The 27,926-nt window shown below is 51.3% G+C and overlaps 7 protein-coding genes across 7 annotated transcripts; 3 read left to right on the top strand and 4 right to left on the bottom strand.

Moving 5' to 3' along the window:
- Window positions 1–561: 561 nt before the first annotated feature.
- On the top strand, window positions 562–1,136 carry CABS01_01711 (uncharacterized protein; the record flags this gene model as incomplete). The annotated part of the gene is made up of 2 exons (XM_060535091.1): window positions 562–793; window positions 871–1,136. The coding sequence occupies 2 exons, from the start codon at window positions 562–564 to the stop codon at window positions 1,134–1,136; spliced, it is 498 nt and encodes a 165-aa protein (XP_060398280.1).
- Window positions 1,137–1,895: 759 nt separating this feature from the next.
- On the top strand, window positions 1,896–9,003 carry CABS01_01710 (beta-ketoacyl synthase domain-containing protein; the record flags this gene model as incomplete). Its single annotated transcript, XM_060535090.1, has 5 exons — window positions 1,896–2,598; window positions 2,654–2,864; window positions 2,935–3,140; window positions 3,196–8,111; window positions 8,164–9,003. The coding sequence occupies 5 exons, from the start codon at window positions 1,896–1,898 to the stop codon at window positions 9,001–9,003; spliced, it is 6,876 nt and encodes a 2,291-aa protein (XP_060398279.1).
- A 993-nt stretch (window positions 9,004–9,996) lies between these two features.
- On the bottom strand, window positions 9,997–13,289 carry CABS01_01709 (uncharacterized protein; the record flags this gene model as incomplete). Its single annotated transcript, XM_060535089.1, has 2 exons — window positions 9,997–11,965; window positions 12,016–13,289. The coding sequence occupies 2 exons, from the start codon at window positions 13,287–13,289 to the stop codon at window positions 9,997–9,999; spliced, it is 3,243 nt and encodes a 1,080-aa protein (XP_060398278.1).
- A 2,080-nt stretch (window positions 13,290–15,369) lies between these two features.
- CABS01_01708 (uncharacterized protein) lies at window positions 15,370–16,467 on the top strand (the record flags this gene model as incomplete). Its single annotated transcript, XM_060535088.1, has 1 exon — window positions 15,370–16,467. One exon carries the CDS (start codon window positions 15,370–15,372, stop codon window positions 16,465–16,467), a length of 1,098 nt encoding a protein of 365 aa, XP_060398277.1.
- A 351-nt stretch (window positions 16,468–16,818) lies between these two features.
- CABS01_01707 (uncharacterized protein) lies at window positions 16,819–18,053 on the bottom strand (the record flags this gene model as incomplete). Its single annotated transcript, XM_060535087.1, has 2 exons — window positions 16,819–17,219; window positions 17,276–18,053. The coding sequence occupies 2 exons, from the start codon at window positions 18,051–18,053 to the stop codon at window positions 16,819–16,821; spliced, it is 1,179 nt and encodes a 392-aa protein (XP_060398276.1).
- A 2,944-nt stretch (window positions 18,054–20,997) lies between these two features.
- Window positions 20,998–22,488, bottom strand: CABS01_01706 (uncharacterized protein; the record flags this gene model as incomplete). The annotated part of the gene is made up of 1 exon (XM_060535086.1): window positions 20,998–22,488. One exon carries the CDS (start codon window positions 22,486–22,488, stop codon window positions 20,998–21,000), a length of 1,491 nt encoding a protein of 496 aa, XP_060398275.1.
- Window positions 22,489–26,021: 3,533 nt separating this feature from the next.
- Window positions 26,022–26,994, bottom strand: CABS01_01705 (uncharacterized protein; the record flags this gene model as incomplete). Its single annotated transcript, XM_060535085.1, has 3 exons — window positions 26,022–26,235; window positions 26,295–26,398; window positions 26,461–26,994. 3 exons carry the CDS (start codon window positions 26,992–26,994, stop codon window positions 26,022–26,024), a joined length of 852 nt encoding a protein of 283 aa, XP_060398274.1.
- Window positions 26,995–27,926: the final 932 nt, after the last annotated feature.

Here is a 27,926-nt window from a genome sequence, read left to right as displayed (position 1 = left end):
CGCGTTGGTGATGTTGGGTTTCTCCAGCAAATGTTCTGCATAATCCACAGAACCCGCAGATATTCCCAGCAAGTAGGTCCAGACGGATGCCTGGAGATGGGGAGAAATATGCACTCCGCCCCATCATCTCTTCTACGGGCAGCTTTCAGAGCTGCTCTGCCTCTTTCTCAGTGTCTCTCTTTGTATGTGTCTCATTCGGTAGGATGGCAAGATGATCAGTCTGTGGCCAGAAGCTGCAGGATCCCATGCTTCTTGCTCTCCCTTGGCACTGGATTACTGGGTCGCCACTGCAGCGGCAACTTCCAGACATCGGCCGCAAAATGGCTCTCAAGAGTCCCAAGTGAATCCTAACAGAGCCTCCTCAGGTTTATGAGGCTCAAAGAACCTCCGGGAGGCCAATCATGACGGCGAACGAGACTTACATAATCCGCAACAAAGTTCTCCACTCCGGCCTGCTAGGCCGAGTCGGGACCATGCCGCAATGACCTCGTCTCTCACGTCCACGGAGCACACTGCGTGCTGCGTTGCCATGCCGCGCTGTGCTTGGCTCTGGTGCTTCCAATGCTGCTGCTCCACCTCCTGATGGCCCAGCTCGCCGTTGCTGCTGCTTCACGGTCCAATGCTTCAGTGGAGTTACCCACCCCAAAGAGAACCCCCAGCCGTTTACTGCGTAGTGCGGCGTACCGGTGCAGACACCATGGCAACTCCCCTCGGCGACGACTTCACCACCTCACCTCCGAACCACGCCACCGGGCTCCCGTCCGGGAGGTTCGAGTGTTCATTGCGTTCCCATGTATTGGTCCGAATCAAACGCCCGGCTTCTGCACTCTGCAAAGAAACTGCATACCAGACTGCATACCAGCCTGGCAGTGCCGCTCAATTGCAAACAAACTAAGGCACGTCTTCACGCCATCCAGCATCCAGCAAATCAAGGGCAAACCGCCTTGCAGTTGATCATGTCTCCGAATCACGGTGACCGATTGGACATGGAAACACCCCCTTGGACGATGAACCGCCGGTCCTGCTTCTCGCCGCTTCATGGACCGCATATCCCTCCTACCCCTTCTCCAGTGATGCGCGAATATGACGAACGGATATACCAATTTGCCCACACATTACGCATAATCAGTTCATGAGGACTTGCTTTTGACCAGATTAACCATAGACATGGTACAAGCTTCTCGCCTCGGCCGACACTGGGCCACTTCCCTCGTGCTGATGCTGGACAGTCCTCCCTGGTGAATCTGGGGGAGGCGACGTCGTGGTGAGCAGGGACTGCCGCTGCTCCGCTGCTCCAGGTCAACATGGGCAACCCGGCATCGGATGTGCCCTGGCACCTCTCCGTGATGGTCCTTGTTCGTTGCTGGCATGCGCCCAGTATGCACGTTCGGGATCTCCCTATGATCTACCTAACCGTCAGGCAAATTTAAATCACACAGGCTAGTCTGTGCGAGGAACTCCGGCCGACTTGGCGATCTGAGCACCAACCAGTGCCTTCCATGTCAACTCACTCGCGACGGAGCGAGCACCATCAAGTGTGATATTTCCCCATGGCCGTTGATCAGCTAAAAACCCTACGAAGAATCCCAATCAGGACCAGGAAAGAAGTTTCGTCACACTCACTCATCTCAACGAGGCTTGGTACGTACTCCCATATCAATCCGGCCTGCCCTCTTCCAAGCCCCAAGTTTTCTATCTAGAGCATACGCAGTCCGCCTTTCGTTTCTTCCTCCTCCTCATCCGCATTCTTCCCTTCTTCTTTTGATCATTGTAAGGAACGCCTAGAGCGCCGGAACCTTCGCTGTCACTTTCTTCGTTGCTTTCGACGAATGCTTGCCGGATAGATTCGACACATACAAGCGGCTTCCGCCAATCCCCCTCTTCCACCCTTCATCATGGCGCCCGGCGTGCTGTCCTACTCCTCATCGGGGACATCGCCATCGGCAAGTCCTGTCATGATGACCCCGATCGATCACTCCGATACCACATCCGATGGCTTCACTAGCCTGTCCGTGGGGCCCCTAGACGGTGTCGGCCTCAACATCCACGGACAATCAACAAATGGTCACTCCAATGGCCACTCCAACGGCAGTGCCAGTGCTCATGCGACGAGCCAGGGCTACACCAACCCCGTCGGCGGCAGCGACGCCGGCCTCAAGCAGATGCCCATCGCCATCGTCGGTATGGCCTGCCGTATGCCCGGCAGCGTCTCCAGCCCCGCCGAGTTCTGGGAGCTGTGCTCCCGCGCCAGAACCGGCTTTACTCCCGTGCCCAAGGAGCGCTTCAACCACGAGGCATTTTACCACCCGAACCCGGGCAAGACTGGAGCTTACCACGCAGAGGGTGGTAACTTCTTGGACGTCGACCTGGCGTCGTTCGATGCTCCTTTCTTCGGTTTGACGGAGAAGGAGGCTATCTCCATGGACCCCCAGCAGCGTCTTCTGCTCGAGTGCACATTCGAGGCCCTCGAGAACGCTGGTATCCCCAAGCACACGATTGTTGGAAAAGACGTCGGTGTCTTTGTCGGCGGCAGCTTCGCCGAGTACGAGAGTCACTTGTTCAGGGACAGTGACACGATCCCCATGCATCAAGCCACAGGTATGAGGGTAGCCCCTGTACCCCAGACATTCAATTGCGCTAATATACCGTTTAGGATGTGCCCATGCGATGCAGTCCAACAGACTCTCACATTTCTTCGATCTCAGGGGACCGAGTTTCACAGCAGACACAGCTTGTTCAGCAAGTTTGGTCGCCCTCCACTTGGCGTGCCAGAGTTTGCGTGCTGGCGAGTCAACCTCAGCGATTGTTGGTGGTTGCCATCTGAACATGCTGCCCGAGTTTTGGATTTCCTTCTCGTCTTGCAGGTAGGCATGCGCTGAACGCTTGGATGCTTTTCGTCACACTGTCTCTCCGTTACTGACACAATGACTGCAGATTGCTCGCGGACTCTGGCCGATCTATTGCCTTTGACCAGCGCGGTACCGGTTTCGGCCGAGGCGAAGGTTGTGGCATGATTATCCTTAAGCCCCTCGACCAGGCCATCAGAGACAACGACTCAATTCGTGCGGTCATCAGAGGCACTGGCATCAACCAGGATGGCAAGACGCCTGGCATTACTATGCCTAGTGGCGCAGCACAGGGTATGCAACATTGCATCCAGGTTTTCATGAAACCATTTACTAACAATCTTCACAGAGAAGCTCATGAGGCAGATCTACAGAAACGCAGGTCTTGACCCCAATGACTGCGGTTATGTTGAGGCCCACGGCACTGGTACCAAGGTCGGTGACCCGATTGAGGCCACCGCGATCCACAATGTCATTGGTCAGAACAGATCAACGAAGGATCCCTTGTTCATCGGCTCAGTCAAGTCGAACATTGGTCACTTGGAAGCGGCGTCTGGTATCGCTGGTGTCATCAAGGCAACCATGATGCTGGAGAGAGGTTTCCTCCTTCCCAACCACGACTTCAAGAAGCCCAACGAGAAGATTCCGTGGAAGGAGTGGAACATGAAGGTTCCTGCCACTCAAAGGCCCTTCCCCAAGAACAAGAAGTACATCAGTGTCAACAACTTCGGTTTCGGTGGCACCAACGCACACGTTGTTCTTGAGAAGGCACCTCACACCGGCGCCCCCAAGAAGGACAACAAGAACCTTCCTCCTCCCGATAACAAGAAGGCAAAGAGCACCAAGAAGATCTACGTCTTGTCTGCCAACGACAAGAACTCTGTCGGTGCCGTCATGAAGAACCTCGTTGTCTACCTCGAGCAGAGACCAGAGATTTTCCAGAACGATCTCATGGACAACATCGCATACACTCTTGGTTCGCGTCGCTCAATGCTCCCGTGGAGGGTTGCTATCCCCGCCACTGACTCTTTCGAGCTTATCGAGACCCTCAACAGCGGCAAGGTCATTCCTGGCAAGGAGACTGAGCCCTTGAGAATCGGTTTTGTCTTCACTGGTCAGGGCGCTCAGTGGTGGGGCATGGGCCGCGAATTATACGGCCAGTACCCCATTTACACTGCCGCCATTGACAGAGCCGATGAGTGTCTGAGGAAGTTGGGTGCTGAGTGGTCCCTCGTCGAGGAGCTCAGCAAGGACCAAGAATCTTCCAAGGTTTCCGAGGCTCACATTTCTCAGCCGGCTTGCAGTGCTGTCCAGCTTGCATTGACTGACCTTCTCCGCACCTGGGGCATTCGCCCCGCGGCTGTTGCTGGTCACTCCTCTGGTGAAATTGGCGCCGCATACGCTGCCGGTATCATTGGCTTCGAGGCCGCCATGGCCATTGCCTACCACAGAGGCCGTCTCATCCCCATCCTGAAGCAGAGAAACCCTGATCTTCAGGGCTCCATGATGGCCGTTGGCGGAACCAAGGAGGAAGTCCAGCCCATGATCGACGCTCTCAAGCAACAGCAGGTCAGAATTGCCTGTTACAACAGTCCCTCCAGTTTGACCATTTCCGGTGACTCCGCAGCTCTCGGCGAGCTCGAGAAGAACCTTGAGGACAAGCAGATGTTCAACAGACGCCTGCAGGTTGAGACTGCTTACCACTCGCACCACATGAACCTTGTTGCCAAGGAATACCGCGAGTCCATCTCTGAGCTTCCCCATCCTCAGACTACCGATGTCCGCTTCCACTCTTCCCTCTACGGACACCAGATCGACGGCTTCGAGTGCCAGGCTCACTACTGGGTCAACAACCTTACCTGCCCTGTGCGCTTCTCTGAGGCTCTTGAGACCATGCTGGAGCCCGTCGGCGAGCACAAGACTGGCGTTAACATGATCATCGAATTGGGTCCTCACTCTGCTCTCCAGGGACCCATCAAGCAGATCCTGAAGCACGTCGGAGAGGCTGCCATGAAGGTGCCTTATGCCTCTCCCCTTGTCCGTAAGAAGGATGCCGTTGAGTCTGCGATGGACTTGGCCTGCAACCTGATCACCAAGGGTGCCATTCTCAACATGGACAACGTTAACTTCCCCAACCTGAAGAAGAAGCCGTCACTGTTGACTGATCTTCCCCGCTATGCCTGGAACTACCAGAACAAGTACTGGCAAGAGTCTCGCATGACTCAGATGCACAAGTATCGCAAGTCGCCCAGAAATGACTTGATCGGTCTCGAGGCCATCTACTCCAGCGATCTCGAGCCGACATGGAGAAACATTGTCCACTTAGATGACCTTCCATGGCTTCGCCACCACGCGATCCAGTCGGTGACAATCTTCCCCATCTCTGCCTTCATCGGCATGGCTTTGGAGGCTTCCGCTCAGTGGGCTCAGCGCAAGGAGATTTCATTCGAGAAGTACGAGCTGAGAGACGTCTCCGTCGTCAAGCCATTAGCTCTGCAGGATGCTGATGTTGAGATGACTATCAACCTGCGCCCCCACCAGGAGACCAATCTGACTGCATCCGAGACCTGGAAGGAGTTCCGCATTTGCTCTTGGTCTCACGGCAGTGGCTGGACAGAGCACTGTGTTGGTCTCATCGCTCTCCATGGCACTGAGACTAATGAGGTCGATGGCAAGGAGCAAAAGCTCGCCGCTCTTCGCGGAGCTGAGGCTACCATGAAGGCCAGCGAGGGCCCTGAGGCTGTTGCCGTTGCGGAGAACGACATGTACGAGCGCCTGACTGAGCTTGGTGTCGGCTACGGACCATCCTTCCAGTGCATCAAGGACTGCAAGGCGTCGAACAAGTACTCCACTGGTACCATTTCATCCTTCGATGTTGCGGCCGACATGCCCAACCACTACCAGACCAGCTCTGTCCTCCACCCTACCTTCTTGGAGTCTGTCATTGAGATGTACTGGCCCATCCTTGGCGCCGGCCGCACTGACATCAACACGGTCTACCTCCCCTCTTCCATCGGTCGCATGTCCATCTCTCGCGACATCACCGCCCTTACTAAGGAGGTTGGCAGCACCCTCAAGGCATACTGCAAGGCTGATTTCCCCGCCGAGGCCCGCTCTACCAAGGTCTCTGTCTTCGCCACCTCAGAAGCCAATGACTTGGTCATTGAGATTGATGAACTCACCGTTTCTCCCATCATTGACGGAGAGACTGAGCTGGCTAGCAACCCTGCTCGCGAGCTTTGCTACAAGCTTGAGTGGGAGGAGATTGGAACTCTGAAGTCGCTGTCTGGCAAGTCCAAGACCAAGATCAACGGTGCCTCCGGTGTCAAGGTTGATGCTCCTTTGCCCGATGTTGACGTCGCCATCATTCACGGCGACTCCAACTCTCAGCAGATGTTGGCCAACGGTCTCGCGATTGCTCTGGCCAGTGCAACCTCCAGACTGCCTGAGATGGGTACCATGCACGAAGTCAATACTGAGGGCAAGCTTACCGTCGTCCTCACTGAGATTGAGCAACCTTTCCTTGCCAACCCTACCAAGGAGCAGTTTGCCGAAGTTCGTGGCATGCTTGCCGGTGTCCAGGGCTGTTTGTGGGTTGTCCGTGGTGCATACGACAAGGCTACCTCGCCTGAGTCCAACATGATCATCGGTCTTAGCAGAACCGTTCGCTCTGAGACTGTCCTGCCCTTCGCCACCCTTGACCTGGACGACAATAACCAGCTCGACGAGGACGATTCCGCTGCAGTCATCTTTGAGATCTTCAAGCTCGCTTTCGGTGCTAGTGCCTCGTCCACCAGCGAGCTTGAGTTCATGGAGCGATCCGGCAAGCTCTCCACTCCCCGCATTGTTCACGATGAGGACATGAACGAGTTCGTCCACCGCGAGACCAACCCTAGCGTTGTTGAGATGCAGCCTTTCGGCAAGGACAAACGATGCCTCAAGATGGAGTTCTCCACTCCCGGTGCCATTGAGACGGTGCACTTCGTTGACGATATTGCTGCCACGCAGCCTCTTGGAGAGAACGAGATTGAGTTCAATGTTAAGGCCGTCGGCATGAACCTTCGCGATGTCATGATCGCCAAGGGCCAGATCCCTGAGGCTGACAAGCACGCTCTTGGTGTCGAGGCTTCCGGTATCGTCACCAGAGTCGGCTCTGCTGTCAGGGCCCACAAGGCCGGCGACCGCATTGCCGCCCTCACCATCAGCCACGGTGCCTATGCTACCCGCACTCGCACCACCGCTGCTAATGTCATGGCCATGCCATCCAACATGTCCTTCGAGGATGCCTCAACTCTTCCCTTGGCTTACTGCACTGCCTATTACAGCTTGGTCGAGCAAGCCCGCCTCCGTGAGGGCCAGCGCATCCTGGTTCACTCTGCCGGTGGTGGTATTGGCCAGGCTTCAGTCTGCCTCGCAAAGATGATCGGTGCTGAGATTTTCGTCACTGTCAGCACCGCCGCCAAGAAGAAGCTTCTCATGCAGCACTACAATGTTCCTGAGGACCACATCTTCTACAGCCGCAACACCACCTGGAGAGCCGCCGTTAGACGCGCGACCAACGATGAGGGTGTTGACGTTGTTCTCAACACCCTTCCCGGCGCCGATGCCCTGAGAGAGAGCTGGGCTTGCCTCAGCCGCTTCGGTTGCCTCGTTGATGTTCGCAGAAAGGATGGCTCTCGCGCCACCCGCCTCGACATGGGCCAGTCTGACAGCAACGCCTCCTTCCTCAGTGTCGACATCTTCGGCCTTGCCGCCGAGAGGCCCAAGATTATGGAGAGACTCGTCGCTGATGTCTCCAAGCTTCTTGCCGACGACCAGCTCCGACCCATCGACCCTGCCACCGTCTTCCCCGTGTCCTGCATGGAGACAGCCTTCAAGACGCTGCAAACCACCCAAGGCCCGGGCAAGTTGGTTGTTGTTCCTCATGCTGAGGATGTCGTCATGGCTACTCCTTCCAAGGCTGCCAAGGCCCTTCTGAAGCATGATGCTACCTACCTCCTCATCGGTGGTACTGGTGGTCTCGGCCGCAGTATGTCCAGGTGGATGGTCGCCCACGGCGCCAGGAACCTTGTTCTCCTGTCCCGCAGTGGTTCTGCCACTGGCAAGGTTAAGGAGCTCATCGACGAGGCTGCTAACGATGGTGCTCACATCACCGTTCGCCCTTGCAATGTCGCCGACAAGTCTAGCGTTGAGCAGTTGTTCAACACTGGCCTCAAGGGTCTTCCTCCCGTCCGTGGTGTCATCCACGGTGCTATGGTCCTTCGTGTATGTTACCCATCTTATTCACCTCACCTTCTTTGTACTAACATTAGTCTAGGATGTTCTGTTCGAGCAAATGACCTACAACGACTACACCTCGGTCACCGAGTCCAAGGTCCAGGGTGCATGGAACTTCCACAATGCCCTCCAGGAGCGCCAGACTGAGCTTGACTTCTTCATTGCCATCTCTTCCGCTGCCGGAGCCGTCGGTAACCGTGGTCAAGCCGCTTATGCCGCCGCCAACTGCTTCCTCAACGCCTTCGTCCAGCACCGTCTTGCCCTTGGTCTGCCCGCTACCTCTCTCGACTTGACCGCTGTCTCTGATGCCGGTTACCTGGCCGATGGTAGTGCCGAGCGTGCTGCTGAGGTCGCCAAGAACTTGGGATCCGACAGCATTTGCGAGGCCGAGGTGCTTGCTCTCATCGGCGCATCCATTTCGAACAAGACTTCCGTCTGCAACCACCACGTCATCACTGGTATGCGTATCACGCCCAGCATCCAGCCCTTCTGGACTCCCGATGCCAAGTTCAAGGCTCTCCGCCTGGCCGCCGAGGAGCTTGCCGCTGCCGAGGCCGGTGCCAACGGTGCCGTCTCACTCAACGCCGCCCTCAAGGCGTCGCGCAGCGAGACAGAGGCCATGGAGGTTGTCTGCCGCGGTTTGGTCGAGAAGATTGCCGCCGTCCTGATGATGGAAATTGAAGACCTCGACGTCACCCGCAGCTTGTCGCATTACCCGCTTGACTCGCTTGTCGCCATCGAGATCCGTAACTTTATCACTCGCGAGTTCGAGGCCAACATGCAGGTCCTCGAGTTGCTGAGCAGTGGTAGCATCCAGACTCTCACCAAGGCTGTGTGCAAGAAGAGCAAGCTTTGCGTCGGATTCGACTGGAGTAACTAGAGACTGAGCAACAACATTTGGAGAGATACAAGAGAGACGGGAGAAAGAGTTATGGGCATCATCATACTACGAAGACATGAAGACGAGTGAGTGGTGTTTTATTAGATTGTTAGTGTTTTTCGGAGGTATCGTCAAAGATATAATGGGGCGCTTTTATGAGGATATGGATTGTGCTTGTATGAGTCAAGGGCATGGGATAAGACTTGATGGAAGGACTTACACACAGGAACATGGTGGTCACACGGGACACAAGGGCGATCAGAACCACAATTCTGCAATCTCCTTACTATTACTAGTTGTTATGAGTGAGATGTAACAAGTTTTATCTGTACTTCGTGTAGGAACGCTATGGGAACTGGCAGGGACAACACCGGGAGAAACAATTCAGCGAAACCTGGAGAGAAAGGTCTTGGAGGGATTACAGCTGAGGCTGAGAGGAGGAGATACAGTGGAGATTGGAAATCATTGGGTCAGGCATTGTGGAGTTTTGATGTCATCTACATTTATAACTTTCCTTAGCTACCTTAGTATCTAGTGTTGAATCATTGTTATCGTTTTTCCTTAGAAATCACTGACCCTATCCCTCCCCTTCGCTCGGCTAGTAGTTTGCCAACAAGTTGTGTTCCTCCCGGATAGTGGGAAAAGAAGGGACGGGTAATGAGCCACTACTTACTGGGGTACGACTAAGGTACTGTACTGAGGCAGCGTATAGACCCTGTAGTAAGGTGGTCTCTGGAGGGAATCAGCTAAGCTTCAACTTGGCTGTGCTGTCTGGCTATATTGACTCACGGCTAACGGCCAGGTCTTGCCATAGCCTCTATTAATTGACTAGCCAGTCGAGTTCAGGGACTTGGATCATCTCCTTTTGGCCTCAAACACCCAACTTCCTTACCAGCACAATCCTTCTTTGCGCAGCATAAGTACGTGCCGCCTTCATCAAGTATGAAGCATTCACAACGACAACTCAGCTACCTGTTCTTCTGAAGCTTGAGCTCAGTCGTTGCTCTTCACTCTCAATCTTTCCAGTCCATCACAAATTTCCACGAGAGCGGACTTCATTGCAAGCCCTTCATTGTCTAGTTCGTTAGCGAAAGCATCCATCGGAGTGCGGCCGGCAATGTCCTTGAAATTCGACGGTCCATCAATTCTACCGGTCTTTACGAGGTATTCTGCCAGTTCCACATGGCCGTGGAAAAGAGCCTTCCACAACAATGTTCGCCCTCGATTGTCGCGCACATTTGGATCAGCCCCTCCAAGTTCGATCAGCAGTTCAGTCGTGTCCATCAACGCTGCATGTGTTTCCGCAGTCCGAAACTGCGGACCTTCCCAGAGCCTGTAGGAAGGCCACATTCCAAGCAAGATCGATTGGTGAAAGACGTCTAATGTGTTTACGTCGACTCTCTTGGTTTCAAGAAAGTTGCGAACGGCCTCTTTGTTGGAAGCCATGGCTGCATAAAATAGTGGTGTCCGGCCGTCTCTGTCTCGGGAATCTGCATCGACCTTTCCTGTTCGAAGAAGACATCTGACTATTTCCAAATCGCCCTTTCCGGCAGCGTATGATAACGGACTTCTGCCAGCATCATCTCTCGAGTCGGGTTCCACTCTGTCTGTTTCGAGAAGACGACCAAGTATACTCAAATCTCCGTTGCTGGCCGCATGTGATAGCGGGGTTCGGCCTTCGTTGTCCTTCGAGTCTGCCTCCACTTCGTCTCTTTCGAGAAGAATCTTGACAGTGAAGTCTTGTCCCAAGCCTACGGCCAATAACAAGGGTGTTTTCCCGCCCGGGCCTCTTTGGTTGTATGCAACTCCATCAACGTCGAGTAAGAGGCTTATGATATCCTGGTTATTTTTGGCGATTGCATAAAGCAATGGAGTGGATCCATGCATGTCCGGCTCGTTGATATCAAATTGACCTAACTGGCAACAGACAAAATATCGGACTATGTCGTAGTGTCCCATTTGGACAGCAACGGACAAAAGGGTTTGCCCATGAGTGTACTTGGATACCTCTGCGCCATGAGATTCCAGAAGATCTCTTGTCAGATCTACAAAGTTCTTTGATACTGCCACAAAAAGAGGGGTCTCGCCCTCAGGGTTCTGTGCATTGATCTCGAGCTTCCTCCAGTGGCAAGTGCGGGTTGATGATCCCTGTAGAGAATGTGTTTGTTCCGAGCGATTTCCGTTCGACACAAGACTGAAGACCTCCCTAAGTCCAAAGTGAGCAGCAACGTGTAAGCCAGACGTTTCGATGATTGGACACCGCGCGACATTATTAGTCACACGACTGGCTTCATAAAAGTACCGGGGATTTGGGCCAAAAAGCACCTGTGCTGAGGCGCCCAGTCTTTCCTGGTCCTCCAAAAAACACATGACCTCGTCCTGGACGTGATGTGATTCCCGAACGTGGTATCCCCAATTCACTGAAGCGTAGTGGTAAAGCGGATGATCCTGGATGCGATCTCTTAGTTCATTCCGATATTTGCACTGACCCGCATCGAAAACATCGAAGCTGAGATATGATACACAAGCAGCTGCTACCAGAGCTTCTGCTCCAGGAAGTCGGTTTGTTTTGTTCCGCTGGAAGTACTCCTGGGTAGTGTAATGCACAAGCCGCACTACACGACTATATTCGTCGATTGTGAGCAACCCAGCGCAGGCCGAGATGACATCTTCGATTTCAGGCCGGTTCTCCGCGTCGAGCTCGGTCATACCTTGCTCCACTGCAAGAGCTTCTTGTAACTCAACGATCTGAAGCGGCCTTTTCGAGCAAACAATCCACGATAATGCATCCTTGGCAAGTTCTGATTGGTCTTCTAGTTGACCTTCAATTCTTTCGAAGGCTTCATCGTAAGCAGTATCATAAGAGCTGGAGCCAGTGGCGAGTGTTTCCAAAGCGGCTTTGACTGCTTTTGGTGATCTTTTTCCAGTCAATGACTGGAGATGTAGCTTTGCAAGAAGAAACCTTTTCTACGTCAGTTGAATTAGGTTAATTTATGCTGAGTTTTAACTTACATGCCGTCCACACTCGTCACAATCTTCGATCTGATCTGTGTTTGAAGATCTGTGTTCCTCTTCACAAAAGTGGGTAACTGTCCCATATTTCCGTTCAAGTAATCAGCTACATCTCCATCCGAAGCTCTAATTTCGAGCCTTTGGTCGTCTCGAAATCGCTGAGTGATACTTGGAATGAACCTAGAAGTGGCATAAAGACTCATATTCGAGAGTTTTTGTATTCCCGAGATTGTCTCTAGGAGGCCCTCGGGGGCTTGGTGCTCATCGAGAGCATCAATGAGGATGAACGTTTTGGAGAATAGTGATGCTACTGTTTGTATCAAATTGACTAACTCCATCTTTGACGGTCGTGTGTTGATTCTTGTTTGGATTTTGTAAAGATGCTGTACTTCACCCGGTATGGTTGGAAGAGCATGACATAACTGTTTGAGCAGACTGGCTAAAATGTCTCGGATAGTCTGTTCGTGTTGCCGTCGAAAATTGCAGAAGACATACGCCACTCCGATTGTTGGATCAGTGGAAAACCGCTTGTGCAAGTACTCAACAACGACCGACGCAATGATCGTTTTGCCAGCGCCTGGCAAGCCGGGGCAAAACAGAGTGCTGTTCTCAGTTTGGATCCACGTCTGGAATTCGGGGCAGTCAAGGAGCCACTGTCCGGTGCCAGCATATCTTATTTCAATGTTGTCGCTTTGTTGTGCTGCGAAATCCATTGGCGTCAGCCAATCTAGAATCATGGCTTTGTTTTCGTCTTGGAGCTGCTGCCGCATCTCATTCCTTGCGTCTTTGACTTGCACCAAAGTTGTTGCTGTCAACGTAGCGTTATCAATGGCTGTCATGCTATTGAGTAACCGACATCTTCGTTGAAGGTCGTCAACAGCGGCGTGGGTTCGTTCGCTCCTGAAAGCCCCCTTCAGTCTATCCCAGCCAAGACGGTGCCCTTCGCTCTGCTTCTGCAGCTTAGTAAAGAGATCTTCGAGCTCAATCCGGCAAACAGAGATGAGTCCCGGGGTGCTGGGGTCAGAGGATGAGTTTCCGTCCGCAAGGTACGAAAGTACTGTAGACTGCCGCCCTTCGAAAGCGTCTTTGAACTCCTGATTCAAGATGATGTTGGTGTGGGTCTCAGAAAGGACTGTTTTCAGCGTCTCCAGCTCTCCCAAAAAGCTTCGTACATCGCTCGGCGCTTCTTTCCAATCAATCCCTAGCTTAACCCCCGCTTTGATGATTTGACCTGCAACGCCGATGACTCCAATGATCCCGAATGGATCTGCCATTGCGAGCCGCTGATGCAAATCCAGAGAGCGCTCTCAGATGTGGGAGTGACAGAAATGAGGGGAGTGGGGTGCAAGAAGAACGTGAGAATGCCGGAGTTCCTGCTAACCCCCTGATTGCTATGCTCGAATATCACCCTTGACTTTTTTAAACCTCCTATTGGCCAGAAAAGAATTGCCGACCATAAGTCTGCCTCGAGAAATGCCCAGTCGTGTTGTTTAAGCGTTCCTTTCGCGCCTAGAAATGAAAGCGATTGGCTCATATTTTCTCGTACAACTGCTGCTAGAACGGCATGCTGACCTGCAGGGAGCAGCCCGACGAAGAGGCTCATTGATTGGTTCAATTATTTTCGATTCCCACCAACCGAGTGCCTTTCACTCTAGTACCACTGAGACCCGTGGGGCCAGACCTCTAGATGCGAAGCATACATGCATGTACTCATGAATCGATCGAGAATCAGCGACAGCACGGTCGTCATTTCATCCCAATATTTATGTTCAAAAATCAGGCAACAAGATTGCTATGCCTTCATTTGAGGATTCGTCTTGTTGCGAGAATTCTCATGGCAAAGTTGATCAATTGAAGAGGTTCCGTTGAGAATTGAGGCAGAAGCATTTTCACCCACCATATACTGTACGTCATATCAGTGATTTCAGCTCAAGAAATTCATTTCTGAGATTCCTGAGTGCAAAAAGCATGTTCAAATCCTGCCATGCCGGTTGTAAGGAGAGCTCTTCGAAGAAAGACAAGTGCCCCTGGGCCCCTGGGCCTATGCCTCGGCCCTCGCGTCTTTCCTGATCTAATCGCGATACTCATGTCAGAAAAGAACCATTGTTTTCTGCCGTTCGAATGTTAACGCTGCCGGAATGCATCGAGTCAAGTGAACTCATACGTGCTTGAAGTCGAGGTTTGTGTAAGGAACAAAAGTGGAATTGCCGATCTAACTCAGAAAGGGAGAAGGCCATTGCTCACCCCTTATTGGACGTCAAAAATGAGATGTGGGAGTGGGCTCAAACCGTGGCCATCGTGTTTTTTTTTTCAATCCAGCAGGCTAAAGAGTCCCTACAGCTCATGTTATCTGCAATTGTTTGATATCGATAACATCCAACAATGCTCCAGCGAGATCCTAGTCGACGGATGCGGACCGCTGGGGTGTGGGGCGTGGCAAAGGTCTTTGCCGGCGTACTGTACATAGAACGTAGAGAGTACGGAGTACGGTGTAACGCTTGCCCTACTACAGTTCCTTGCTGTCTAAGTACTGTCCCGTGCGAGTTCTAGTAACGAATCAAATCTGGAAATCAGCCTTGGGAGTCTATGATGATGAGTAGTCCGAAGTAGGTGCGAATACACGTATTCTGCGGGTGGGTCATGCACTAAAGATAGCCGACTATTGGCCCGGCGGCTCCCGAATACACGTATCGCAAAGCTTTTTAGGGGCGAAACTAAGCATAAAGTCGGACAGACTAATGATATGGTCCACGGATCACCCATGAAACCCGGCGCAGCTCGAAAAACAAATCGCGGCTGAGGTCCACGTACGTCAAGCATCATGGCTTAGAGAAGCTGGGCGAGTATGCCTAGCTAGTCGTGTGGACTCTTTAAAGTTTGTTCGCCGGCAAAGTGATCAGTCGAGTGGAAAACCCTCAACGGTCGCCTTCATGTCTCTTTATTGCTGACAACGGAATTGATCTGGCACGCTGCGACTTTCGAAGCATTCGGGGGTCTACGGATTCTCAGGGATGTGCATCAAACTTAGACGGTATTCGAGCCGACAAGAGTACATCAGTTTAGCCATCGACCGGGCCAACCATGTACAGACGTTCCCATAGGAAGTCCCGGAAGGGGTGTGCCGAGTGCAAACGACGCCACATGAAGGTAAGCTGGACGTATCGGTTTACACGTATTTGTTACGCGTAACCCGCCGACGGGCGTCGTAAGGCTGAAGACATCGACTAATCGGATGAGCAGTGCGATGAGACTCGACCAAGATGCGTCAACTGTACGATGGTGGACCGCACATGTGTATTCCCATACGCTGCAGATCCAGGGTCTGTAGCAAGTTCTACACGCGGTGATGAATCCATGCAGGACTCCGTGCTGTCAGATGCCGGGACCTCGAAGCCGGATTCGCCGTACGGATCTCCGACCGGGAGGAGCCCCGCTGTCATCCCGACTCCGGACTTGGCCCATCTGATCGTGTATACCGGCGACATGGGCCAGCCCGCTCCCAGTCTATCGGACAATATGATCAACATGGCGCACATGAGATTCCTGGTGCACTTTTCTCTAGCACTCGCCGTGCCCGAACTCGACCCGAGTCTTACCGAACGAAATACCCAACTCATCCTCAAGACAGGGTCCGATGCCCCGTACCTCATGCACGAGATCCTTGCCCTGTCAGCTCGGCATATGTCGATCCTTGAGCCAGAAAACGCAATGGAATTCCTACACGACGCAGTTCAGCTACAAACAAGAGCGATTTCATTATTCAACGCTCAAAAGGCGCGGATAGACGAGCCCAGCTGCGTCCCCTTGGTCCTGTTCTCCGCCATCCTTGGCCGTCATCTGTGCATCGACGCACTTGCATTCCGCAGCACCAGTCTGGATCCGTTCATTGACTGCTACGTGAACTTTGCCAGGATCCGGAGAGGCGTCAGGGTAATTGTGAGTCGCGCCTGGGCATTGTTGAAGACATCGGAGCTTGTCCCTTTGATGTCGTGGGGCTTGGGCCTGAGTCGGCTGAAAGGTGTCGGTCCTGATTGTGATAGCATCCTGGACTTGATATCTACATCACCAAACATTTCGCCCGCTGAGAAGGAGATTTATATGTCGGCTATCGACCTAATACAGGTCGCACTAGATGATCTAGACACCAGGGTATTCATGGGTCGGAAGTACCTGATTCAGATGGTATTTTCCTGGTCACTGATGGTATCAGAGGAATATACCAGGAAGCTTGCCGAAAGAAAGCCTGAAGCGATAGCTATTCTCGCTTATTACGCTTCTATTCTGCATCTGGCACGGGACCTTTGGCAGATTGGCGATTCAGGGGCATATCTGTTGGAAGTAATCTGCCAACATCTAGGAGATGAGTGGGCCGAGTGGTTGGCCTTACCCCGGCAGATTGTTTTCACAGAAACTTCCTACATTCCATCACATTCTCTGCTCCCATCATTATAAAGAAATGGTTACCATAACATTTGGAATTGGCCTAGATAAATGTGATGGTTGATGTAGAAAGATAGGATATGTTGTGCACAATCCAAAGGTGAGAAGTCATGATGGAATTACACTGCAAGACACATGTCATGGCAAGGTTCGACCTCGTTCTCAGATGGTTGGAAAGCAAAAAACCAGATTTTTATTTTCTAGAACCAAAGCAACGCTAAAGACATGTCGATATGAATGCGCTAATATGCTCGCTCGCTCGCTCGCTCGTGTATCGTTACTAGTACTGTTGACAAGTAGTGTATAAATAATTTACAAGAATATTACACGCCAGCCCGCTGACAATAATATAGTTTTCGATGCTTAGACCTTGGCGTAGGCCTTGATAGTGTGCTCACGCCTGACTTTGTTGGGGTAGGCTAGCACGTTCGCCCCGGCGTCGACCAAGACAGCTTCGGTTGCCTGGATCTCGAGGGCGTCAAGCTTGCCGGCAGCAGGATCGGCGCAGATTTTCTTGTCGATGCGGTCGAGCTTGCCAGGACCCTCATTGGTGAGAGCATCTCTCAGTAGGGCGAATGCAAGTGAGTTGTAGAGCATGCCTTCGTGGGTGACTTCGCCACCAGCAGGTGTAGCGGGGCAGGCTTTCTGAACCTCAATGTTGCTGACTTCGACACCATTGCCGTCTTTGAGAATGGCCGAGGCGATGGGACCTGATTGCGGTTGAACAACTTCGTCCGTTGCGCTGAACAGGGAAGTGGTAGGAACTAAGAGGAACTTGTTAGAGATCTAGACCAGATGATTCGCGAAGATGTGAGCTTACCATAGGCACTGTCACCCCCGTTTGCACGAAGGGTCTGGACGAACTTGGAATCATACATCTGTTGGTAGACGCTGGGAGTACAGCCAATGATAGCGGCAGGAGTCTTGCAAGCTGCGAATGCCTCCTTGGTTCCGTGGAAGTCAGGGCTCATTGATACCAGGTCGGTCACCGAGTCTCTGGTGCTGGGCCAGTACTTCAGCGCCCATTGTACGTTGAGATTTCCTTGACTCCAAGCGACGACAGCTGGCTTCTTGCCAGTCATGTCCTGTACGTAATTGATAGCGTATGCAACATACTCCGAATTCTCCTGCGCATCGTCCAGCGAGGCATCGGGGATGTTGACCCAGAGGGGGTCGGCAAAGTCAGACTTGGCCAGCAGAGGGCCAAGGTTCGCGCGATATGTCGTACCAGCCATCGCAGCGGTGCCTGGGACTAGAATGACGGGCTGCTTGTTCGATGATGCTGAGAATGTCTTCGGGATGTAGATGCTGGCTTTCAAATCTCTCTCAGACCTAGAGTAGGGCGCGTCCTTCTCCGACCTCTTGGGGTAAATTTTGGTCTTCGGGTCGGGGTTGTCGTTTTTGATAGAGTTCATGTCTTCGCCGAGGAATGGATTCAATGCTTGGCGGTCAGGCTCCAATGGTCGCGACTCAATCGCAACAGGTGAAGAGTTGATGTTGGCATCGCGGACGTCGATGCTTGGGTCATTCACAGGTCTGGCGAGAATTTGGGTCAATCCCAAGATGAGAGCAAGTGCGGCGGCTGAGGTAGTCTTCATGGTTGCTGTAAGTGTTGTTAGAGCGTTGTGGGTCTGATGATTTGGAAAAAGTTTGGGCATAGAGCAGGCGGGCTCGAAGGTATATATCTCTTTTTTGATGTGGTATCTTAGTATGTTCGTAGTCGTGAAAAACGGACTATGGATGACCCCGGTAATCCTAACAATGTCGACCAAGCTTATGTCTCGATCGCTGCTCACAGAACTCAGTTGTTTCGATAACGTTGTTGATGAATTGGAGGCTTCAAAACTAGCCTTGCGCGAGTGGTTTCGGACCGGCGGGATGCTGACGTCGTTCGCTATGATGACATGCCGACATGCCTGGACCGGCTGAACGTCTGAAGATGCCGAGGGGTCCTGTTTGGGCACTATACCCGTATCATTCATCAAGGGCTCGATTACTTACTCAAAGTTCTCCAATCGGGTTGCAAGACACCTACTTTGTGCCATCATAAGGGTCCATCAGCTATGAGGGGGGTGACGGAGAGAATTGCCTTCAGATGATGGCCGTTTGACTGACGAAACTCTGTTTCTCGTCTTTTTTCCTAGTTCGTCTCCGTGACATCATGTCTAGCTGCTAGTAGACGCAGTTTCTCGGTATTTTGTCCAAAATAGGCGGTGATGGGTGGTGGCCTGTACACCGATCATCTGAACATTCAACATGAGTCTCATTATTCGCCCACCGGAACGCAGGAATTTCTTGAAAAGCCGGTAGATCGACCGATTAAACTTTTCCTCTTGTAAGCCTCGGACAATGTGTTCCTCCTGATTACTTCGGACATATACATTTAGAGATGCAGCATGACTTGACTTTCAAGACGAGAATTATTGATCCACCCGCGGACACAAGAAATCTCCGTTGCAAGAAGGAAGTTATTAGAGGTTCAGGAGACATTGGACATCTTCAACAATCTTGCGGGCGGTGGTTCTATTGCCTTTCTTTTCTTCTTGGCAGAGCTTTCCAAGGCTCGTCTCGAAAATTCTTTATCAACAGGGATTTCTCAACGGATGGAAGAAGTCTTTGGCTTTGTGAATAAAAGAGCGATCTAATCACCCCGCATGTTTCGTGAGCCATGTAGTATGACGAAGACCGTTAATGGTTTGGCTCATTACCCTTGCCGAGGGCTCCGCATAGGTTCCAGAAGTGTCGAAAATGCTACTGTATTTCGTCTGATGTACGTTACTGTAGGAAATGCCTCGGTTCCCTACTTCGACGAATAGGGCATAGGCACACGCGAAGGCCTCTACGCGCGCAATACTGTCAGCCGGATGTCCGAAACTTTCATGCGATGGCACAGTTGTTTCCGACTACCGTTATCGTGTTCGTAGCGAGAGGGTTGGATTATGTGACAGGCAAACTACTGTGGTAGTAGTCTTACTCTGGTCGGTGTCTTCCCTGCTATGCTTTCCAGATGGCACCTACCCTCCAATCATCATCTCCTTGACTCGAATGTCTTTGGAAAGCGATCAACGAAGTCCCACCGGTTCGTGAAAACCGGCGAAACATCCTTCATCAACCGTATGAAGCAATAAAGACTGACATTTGATACGTTCCAAATTGGAGTCTGTCCAGACATGAGGCTAGGAGTTTGTGATCTTGGGGAGTTCAAGTTGAGACGAATCGACCTCACCTCAATGGGGGGCTGTCGCGGGACAAGTTACTATGGCACGCGTCGTTGACTAGCAAATTTCAACTGCATGGCTGTGGGAACTTGTAAATACAACGAAAGCATAATGTGTCAAATGGCTTGCAATGAAACTGTCGCCACAATTTGCCACGAATTGCATGTTGTTCCTGTGGAACAGTCAATTTTCCAATACTAGAGAACTCCTCGGAATAAGCATCTGCCAAATACTGCGGCGTTACATGAGGACTCTATAGGGTATACTGAGGTAATTGCATTTTGCAATCAAGCTCTCGCTGAAGGACCTCCAGGAACGGATAGAAATGAAAGTATTCAATGACGCGGGCAACGATGACCGCATAGTCATGCCAAGAGACGTGGCTAGAACACATTGTACCCGCAGTTCGTCTCTCGCATGATATCCCAATAGGATACACGAGTTCAATGACATCATTACTGATACCTTCTGTAAAACGAAGACTGGAAGGTAGCCAGAAGTTACTATCGAGAATTGGGATAGCTTTATTGAGATGTGCTCAAGATCAACGCGGACTACTTTACCGCCCTGTTAGGCAATAGCATTCATGTTCTACACGCGCACTTCTTAAAGTCTGGATTCTGTGTCTTTTGAAGCTTGAAGCCGAGAATGAAGGCAAGCTTGCTTCGGGACTAACATCACTGGCAAACGTATCAAACAATGGGTATATGTAGACAGATGGCCAGACGATGAAAGGGGCCAATAGTTAAATGCAAGAAAACTTGAACTACATCACGTGGTTCCTTCAACTCAGTGCCATGATGTCCATCCCTGCTTCTGTGACGTTGATAGTGACGTGCACTGACAGATCTCTAGATTGAGACGCAATTCGTTGTCGCAACTCGGTCCACATAGAACTAACTCAGCGAACAAGAAATGATGGGGAGTTTCAGATTCTTGAAGACTAGAGAAGGGAGCCTGACACTTCATCATGCTCAAAATCAAGCTGTATCAAAGGTTGTGCTTAATGAAGGGCCTCAAGGCTAAGGTAGTCCCTTGTTGGAAGGAGAAATCAGATTGGAGAAAATCATTGCGAAGCGAGTACCTATACTGGTTAGAAAGGATATCCGAGAAGCATCTTAATGCGCTACAGCCCGACTGGAGCTTAGAAGTAGAGGATTCAAGGTGGGGAACATATATTCTACACTATGTAATGGTCTACTATTCTGATCTTCTAAATAATACATACGATAACGGACAAGAGGAAACAAAGTTCAAGGAGTACCTTATGATGCAACTTGTCAACCCATCGTAGGCTATGACGAAGCAGACACAAAGCCGCAAACTAAATGAAGCCAAACTCCTTGTCCAGCTCTTGTGCCAATGCGATGGAGCCATTTAAAATCCACTCTGCGTCCTTACTCAGGGGTTTGACGTTGTGCCCAACCATGCAGCTCATCTGGGTTCGGTCCCCACCCTTCTCCCACGTTCCGTCGACCAGGGTATGAGTCGGAAGCCCGAATTCTTTTGGGTCAACCTTTTTGTTCTTCAAAAGCCCTCCATTGTACCAAATGAGATCGTCTCGCAAATCAACGTGTCCTATCACGAAGCTGCAGATTCTCTCGATTGAGTCGTTGACCTTGTCCTTGAACCAACCAACCATGGAGCCATAGTGCTTCTCGAAGGCATAAGTTGCCCCGCTGAGCTCGAGTCCAAACCACCAAGTCTCCTTGTCGCCGTACGTAATTTTGTAGCTGACTTCTTCGCGCACATCGTATGTGTTCTGCCAAGCTACGTGGAGCAGACCCATCAGCACATCCAGACGCGACTTATCAATAACGACTACACCCGAATCGCCCTCTTCGGCGTAGTCCTCGGTCCAGACAAGTGACTTATTTAGCGTGGCGCTAGGTTCGTGAATCTGCGACTTCCACCACTCGTGACGGTCGGCGAATGAGTGCTGCCAAAGTAGTCGATCGTGGAAAAGAAGTGCCCCTGTCTGCTCATATGACGGGTCTAAGAAAAGCGTCTCCGGGACCTGGACGAAGACCGAATCCGCATCTGAGAGAATGACCTCTTCAAACGGCGCATACAGAGCCGCAAAGGCTTTGATTGCCCATCCTCCCTTGACGAGCTGCAGAGTCGTATCGTCGACGACGCTTAGAACGTCCAGGAATTCGATCCCCTTGAAGCGGGACTGCAGCTTCTCGCGGTCTGCTGATGGCAAGTCGTCGTCTCCGGCATATACAATCTGGATTGTCATGTTGCTGTACAAGACGTTCTGGAGTGAGCCGATGAGGTGAGTGGCATATCGCATGGTTCCCTTGCCTGTTGGTATGATGAATCCGCGTGTTCCGGGGACGATGGACGAACGCAAATCCGAAAATGGTGTCTTGCTGTCTGGGCGCTTTGGTGAGTGTTGAATAAAAGGGAACAACGATGCGATTGCGCCTTCCACTTTCTCTAGAGTAGGCTTGATGTTTTCCGACTTGGGTGCGTTATCGAGAAATTTGACCCATTCTCGGGCTTTCTTGGCCCGCTGACCCAATTCGTAGAATTTCGACTTGTAAGGAGGTTGGATGGGATCGCCGATTAAGTTTTCGGCTTCATCACTGACCAAAGCAGCCTCTTTCTGCCATGCCGTCGGGCCATCTTGCTTCGGTTTGTCGGAACGTCGTGGTGGATGTGACTGCGTTTGCACCGGTGGGGGCTTGGCGGGGGACGTCGGATGATAAGAAGGAGTAAGAACATAAGAGGAGTATAAGAACAAGAACAACAGACAAGCGAAGAAGATAGCTGTGGTCATCCGCGAGGATGGCATGACTTTGACGACCATGCCGGCCAACTAGTCGCGAATTGCGACTGACATATGAAGGGAAACGATGTTCTGGCAGTAGGCTTGTCGCGTGAGAACGATGGAAGTAGGTTCACAAACCCAGGGGGAAGGGTGAGGTGCCCAAGCACATTGCTTACCTTTCAAAATTGCGCCAAAAATCCTGGCCCCACGGTTGGTTACGTATGCCAGACTAAAGTAGGTACGTAGTAGTCGCGTGAGGGTCCTTCGTCAATAGGTAGGGGGCCACAAAAGAAAGTTTAGTTCAAGTGACCAACAGAGTGATGAAAGCTGAAAGTGCATTCCATCCCATGTCCAAGTTGCATCGGCGCTTGTCAGCAGCGGCTGTCTCATGGCCCTCACTTCGAATCTTGAAGAACTACTCCGTACAACTAGACAATCACGGTTTCTTCTTGGATTTAATCGCGGAGAAGCCATCTTTCAACTTTCCAACGAGTCTTCCTTGTTGGCCTCGGTCGACACGGCATGGGTGTCCACCACATGGATCTTTGTCACAAACCAAGGTAACCAACAAAGCATCCCAACGCCACAAACATGGTTGAAGCAAGAGAGCGGCACAGCTACACCCACATCTTTTCCCGAGCTGCTTCGTTACTTCCCAATCAAGCTATGGGTGGAGACTGGAGAATCCTTTTTGACACCCAGCTAAGGATGCTTCGAAATCTGCCCAAGGAGCTAATAGCGACGAAACTCAAGTACGAATCCTATCAGCAGCCTAATACTGTTTTTCATACCTTATCAAGTAGCACTCTCTCTTCCTTTGGCTTACTCCTTTGTTTTGATTCCATTAAGCCAACTACCCTGTTTGTTCGGTGCTACTTGTCCGTCCCAGAGTCTTCGTCTTTCACACGGCGATGTTGAGGCCCACGTGGTTGGTCTTCTTCTTTGTTTGCTCATGGGTTCTGTTCACTCCGCTTTCCGAGGCGGCCAACTGTTTCAGCTATAGGGGGAAGCTCTTTACCGGCCAGGTACAGTATCCAGGGGCCGATGACAGTGGCAGCTTGCTCTCTACAGCCCTTACCTCGAGAGCTCCAAGCGGCGCAACAGCGGCAACAACTGCATTGGGATCTAGCTCAAGAACGGCTTCTATAAGCCCAGATACCACCAACACCGCAAGGTCGTGTTCTGGGGGAAATGCCAAGAACACGACTTGTAGGCACGGGCAGGACGCGAGTTTCCAGAATCCAAGTCTTGGTGGGCGCCTCGCAGCTCGCGTGATTGGGGGTGCGGCAGCAACCATGAGGCAGATGCGAAATGTCGCATCAGTCAGTTCTCATCTTTTTCGCTGATCTACGGTTAAAGCATTTGACAAAAGTGGCTCTCGGATGGTTTTTGGAGCAAGATTTACACGGAGTTTGGGGGCAGATCGTTGCTTGCAGGATCATGATAAGTTGGTCTAGGGCAGACTCAATAGTAAGAGGTGTGGATCTTGGCGCGGAAAATAGTGCGGCATTGATCAATCGTTTGTTCCCCGCCTTGGTAGATGTGCCTCGCGCCTTTTACTAGTGCATGTAGATATCCTCCGTTGTATTTGTTGTTGGTACTACCTTCAACCACCACCGCTGACCTTTCGGCTACCGGCAGTTGCGTCGACTGAGATTTCCAAAGCCTTTCGATTCAGTATCTCTCATTCCTTGGCATTGTCACTGGGCAGAGTGGCATGCAGGATCGAGCTCCCGGTCTTCCGTGCTGAGTAAGGACCACTCACAAATATCCAGGGTGCGCAGCATCCTTGCTGGTCCCGCTCTTTCCGCCCGCCCCTTCCTTCTGGCTTACAGCGCTGTACTTGTTAAGGTAGCCAAAAGATGATGGCCGGTCGAGCTGCTGCGCATAAGAGAGTCGCTAGGCACTTAGATCCTGCAAATTCCCAGACTATTGAGGTGCAGGGGCAAATCGGCTCCGTAATGTGGTCTTATTATGGTCGCTGTGTTGATGAAATTCCTCGAAGTCAGATATGATGACAAGTTTGCTTCAACAATGATGGATGACGGAGAGAAGACTGTGATCATTTGCAGGGTACGGATCTTCCCAGTAGATTTGATGGGGGCGATTTACCTGGGTCGGAAGCGGATGGTGCACCAACGGACCTATGAGAGGCGGTGGCTGAACTAATCGCAATGCGCCTAGGCCCATGAATGATCCTGTATTGATGCAGGTACAGGGGGCATGGGGGTAAAACAGCCCAGGCGCGGCGGGCTCTGCTTTATTGCTCTCCGGCAAAAATCTTTACGTTGAAGTAATGTCTTCATTTTCCGAGACTTCGAGGTGCCTTATTCTTCTTTCGGGCACAAAGTAGGTACCGTTAGATTGCTGCTGCTGACGATGTCAGTTACTGATGCTCTGGCTGAATCATCCATATATGTGGTTGAATTGTTGATAATTTTAACGCAAGCTAGATATAGGTAGACCTGCTGCATGGAGATACTTTACCCTTCTGCTGACCAAATCTTACGTTGTGGTATCCAAACTCGGCGGTTTAACAATGCGCTCTACCGTGGGTGACCGGTATCCAACTTGCCAAATCTGCAGTATTGCCCTTCTACTACTCAAAGAAGTTTGGACAAGAACATGAAAGTTGCTAGAATCTATCTTTTTTTGGCCAAATTTTTGCCACTTTGCGTCTGCGCGTGTCGAGGTCCGTCACATGGATGAAGTTAATTTATCATCACAACAGCGGACAGCCTGTAAGGTTCCAGCGACCGGCACAACGACCCGCGCCGCGCCGTTCCCGATTAGTGCCCCACATTATCGGACGGTTGATGCTCGCCGAAGCAGAGGTGGGATGGTGATCGAACTCTTTGAAACTTCCAAGATTAAACCATATGCAGCGGAAATGACAGAGTGGATAGCTACAAAACTGGACTATAATTCGCTTTTGTAAGTGACATCTGCTCTCAAGAATCTGATTTTATTTCTCCGAAGGAGGGGGGAGGGGCGACGCCTAAGGGTCGCGGACGACGCAGGAGCGAGTTTTGTGCGCTCGAAAGACGGTTGTGAGCGGTCCCGAGGGCTGAGCTTCATCGATCAAACTCTATTGTCGAGGTAATTCGTATCCCTAGTGTGAGATAATGACGCTTCAGAGAAGATAAATAGGCTGACAATCGTCATTGGTCGAGAATGAAAGAAGCACAAGACCAAGTGTAGTCATCTTGGGGCATCGCACTCAACAGACGACAGTCTACCCCTTCTCTACATGCAGTCCAAGTAACATTTATACCTTTTCAGGCCTTGGAGAATAAAGCCCAGCGCTTCTGCTTGCTGCAAGTTTCTTCGACAAAGTCCAATGTCTTGCAACTTCTTCAGACTGTGTCGTTCGTTTTTGCGAATATGCTGCGTCAATAGGCTTCTATTTTGAAGAGTAACATAAGTCCAAAGATACAGAATTCATAGTTGCGGAAGTGAAAATGAAGCCCAATGGTTTCAAAATGCGCCCTATCAGGGACCTAAAGAATTATAGCTATTGGCACACTAGGCCGTGTGGTGACACATGAAATGAGGTCTAAAACAATCAGGCTCTAAAGGCGCGCTAGCTTAGCCGTCGCAGGGTCCTGAAGTAAGCGACGCAGAATTTTGCCAGATGCGGATTTGGGAATTGCCTCAGTAAAAACAATTCCACCAGTAAGCCTCTTGTGTGCCGAAAGTCGGCTCTCCATGAATTCAAGAATCGATTCGGCGGTGACGTTGCTGTCTTTGGGGACAACGTGAGCCTGTGGATGTTCTTGCCCCTCTCTGGTCGCGTGTTCGTGTAAGTCAAATGAAAGCGGCGAATAGGAAAGGCATGAGCGCACCTTGTAACGCGAATAACCGCGCAGTCCTTGACTCCTTCATGCTCAAGGAGATGCCCCTCAAGTTCGGCTGGGGCTACTTGAAAGCCTTTCACCTTGATGAGTTCCTGTACTCCGAATAACATGGTCAGCAAATGCTTGAGAGGCCTCAGAACAATGCGGCACAAACCTTTTTGCGGTCCACAATAGTCAAGAGTCCAGTCTCCTGAATGGACACGATATCTCCAGTTTTCAGCCAGCCATCTTTGGTCCATGCTTCTTCAGATGCGCTCGGGTTCTTGTAATAGCCCTTGAAGACATTTGGCCCCCGAATGAGCGCTTCTCCCTCTTCATTGCAGGCAACTTCGCGGCCATCGTCATCGACGATCTTCATCTGCATGTTGGGGAGGATATACCCAACGCCTTTGTGCAATGGGTCGAACTCGTCAGGGGCAAACAAAGTGACTGCCATCGTGGCTTCGCTCATTCCCCATCCCTGTCGACTGCGAGCTTTGCCCCCGCTGAACACCTCTTCCAATCTTTTGGATAGCTCCGGTTGGAGGGGGGCTGCTCCACAAAACATGGACCTCACGCTGGACACGTCGTAACGGGGTAGGAGATTGCTTTTCAATAGCATCACAACTACCGGCGGGGCTAGGAGGAGATGTGTGACGCGGAACCGCTGAATTGTGCTCAGCAGAAGCTCAAGGCTGAACTTACGCATTGTGACTGTAGTGCAAGATCTGCGTACATTGACCACGCAGTAAGTCATGAGTCCACCTAAGCTCGTGGTCAATGCTTCGTGCCGCAGTAGTGTGTGGTTGAGGTTCTGGACTGCAACTTACTGGCATGATAAAGAGGCAGGAATGCACAGTGAACATCGTGAGTTGAAGATCCTTGGTCCTTTGCTCTCAACTCGCTCACTCGGTCAAGGTGAAGTGTCTGTTCCGCATTGGCAACAAGATTGCGGTGGGTGATCATGCATGCCTTGGGTTTTCCCGTTGTCCCACTACTGAAGTTAAGAACTGCGACCCTTGCAAATTGATCAGCATTGCGTTCATGCTTTTGTTCCCTTGCAGCAGCTCACTTTTCTGCCAGAATTAGAGGATCACTGATTGCCTCCCAAGAGTATGGCTCAGCCAACAACTTTTGCATGGTACGCCAGCGATCATGCCTAGGCCGACCCTTGTTGTCAACGAGGACGACAGATTCTTTTGGTATGCCGGCACTCCTTGCAGCTTGTAGTGCGGTTGTGAGTCGGATGGTATCCGTAAAAATGCACTTAGCACCGGAAACAGTGAGTTGGTGGGTCAGTTCTAGTCCGGGTTACCTATGTGCTCCATGCTTCGTACCGAGGTATCTCTGAGTACCTTGTTATCGAAGAAAGTTAATTCTTTCTAAGTCATAAGTATAAGAATATAGTTTTAATAAAATAATATAGTGCCTACCTAGTACTTAAATTAAGATATTTTTTTAAGCTTACTATAAGAGAAAGATAACTATATTACTAACTACTTACTATCGAGGTCCGTAAGTAGCGCTATAGCTTTAATCGCTATAGCTTTAACCGTAATAGCTTTGCCCGTAATAAGCGAAAAGTCTAATTATAAGTCCCTTAAAAGCCTCTTATTAAGAGCTATAAGAGCCTCTAAGTTG

The sequence above is a fragment of the Colletotrichum abscissum genome, assembly GCF_030869225.1.
Source record: "Colletotrichum abscissum strain IMI 504890 chromosome Unknown Scaffold_3.1, whole genome shotgun sequence".
NCBI lineage: Eukaryota > Fungi > Ascomycota > Sordariomycetes > Glomerellales > Glomerellaceae > Colletotrichum > Colletotrichum abscissum.
Note: the sequence above shows the minus strand (reverse complement) of the source record. Positions and strands in the feature narration are given on the sequence as shown.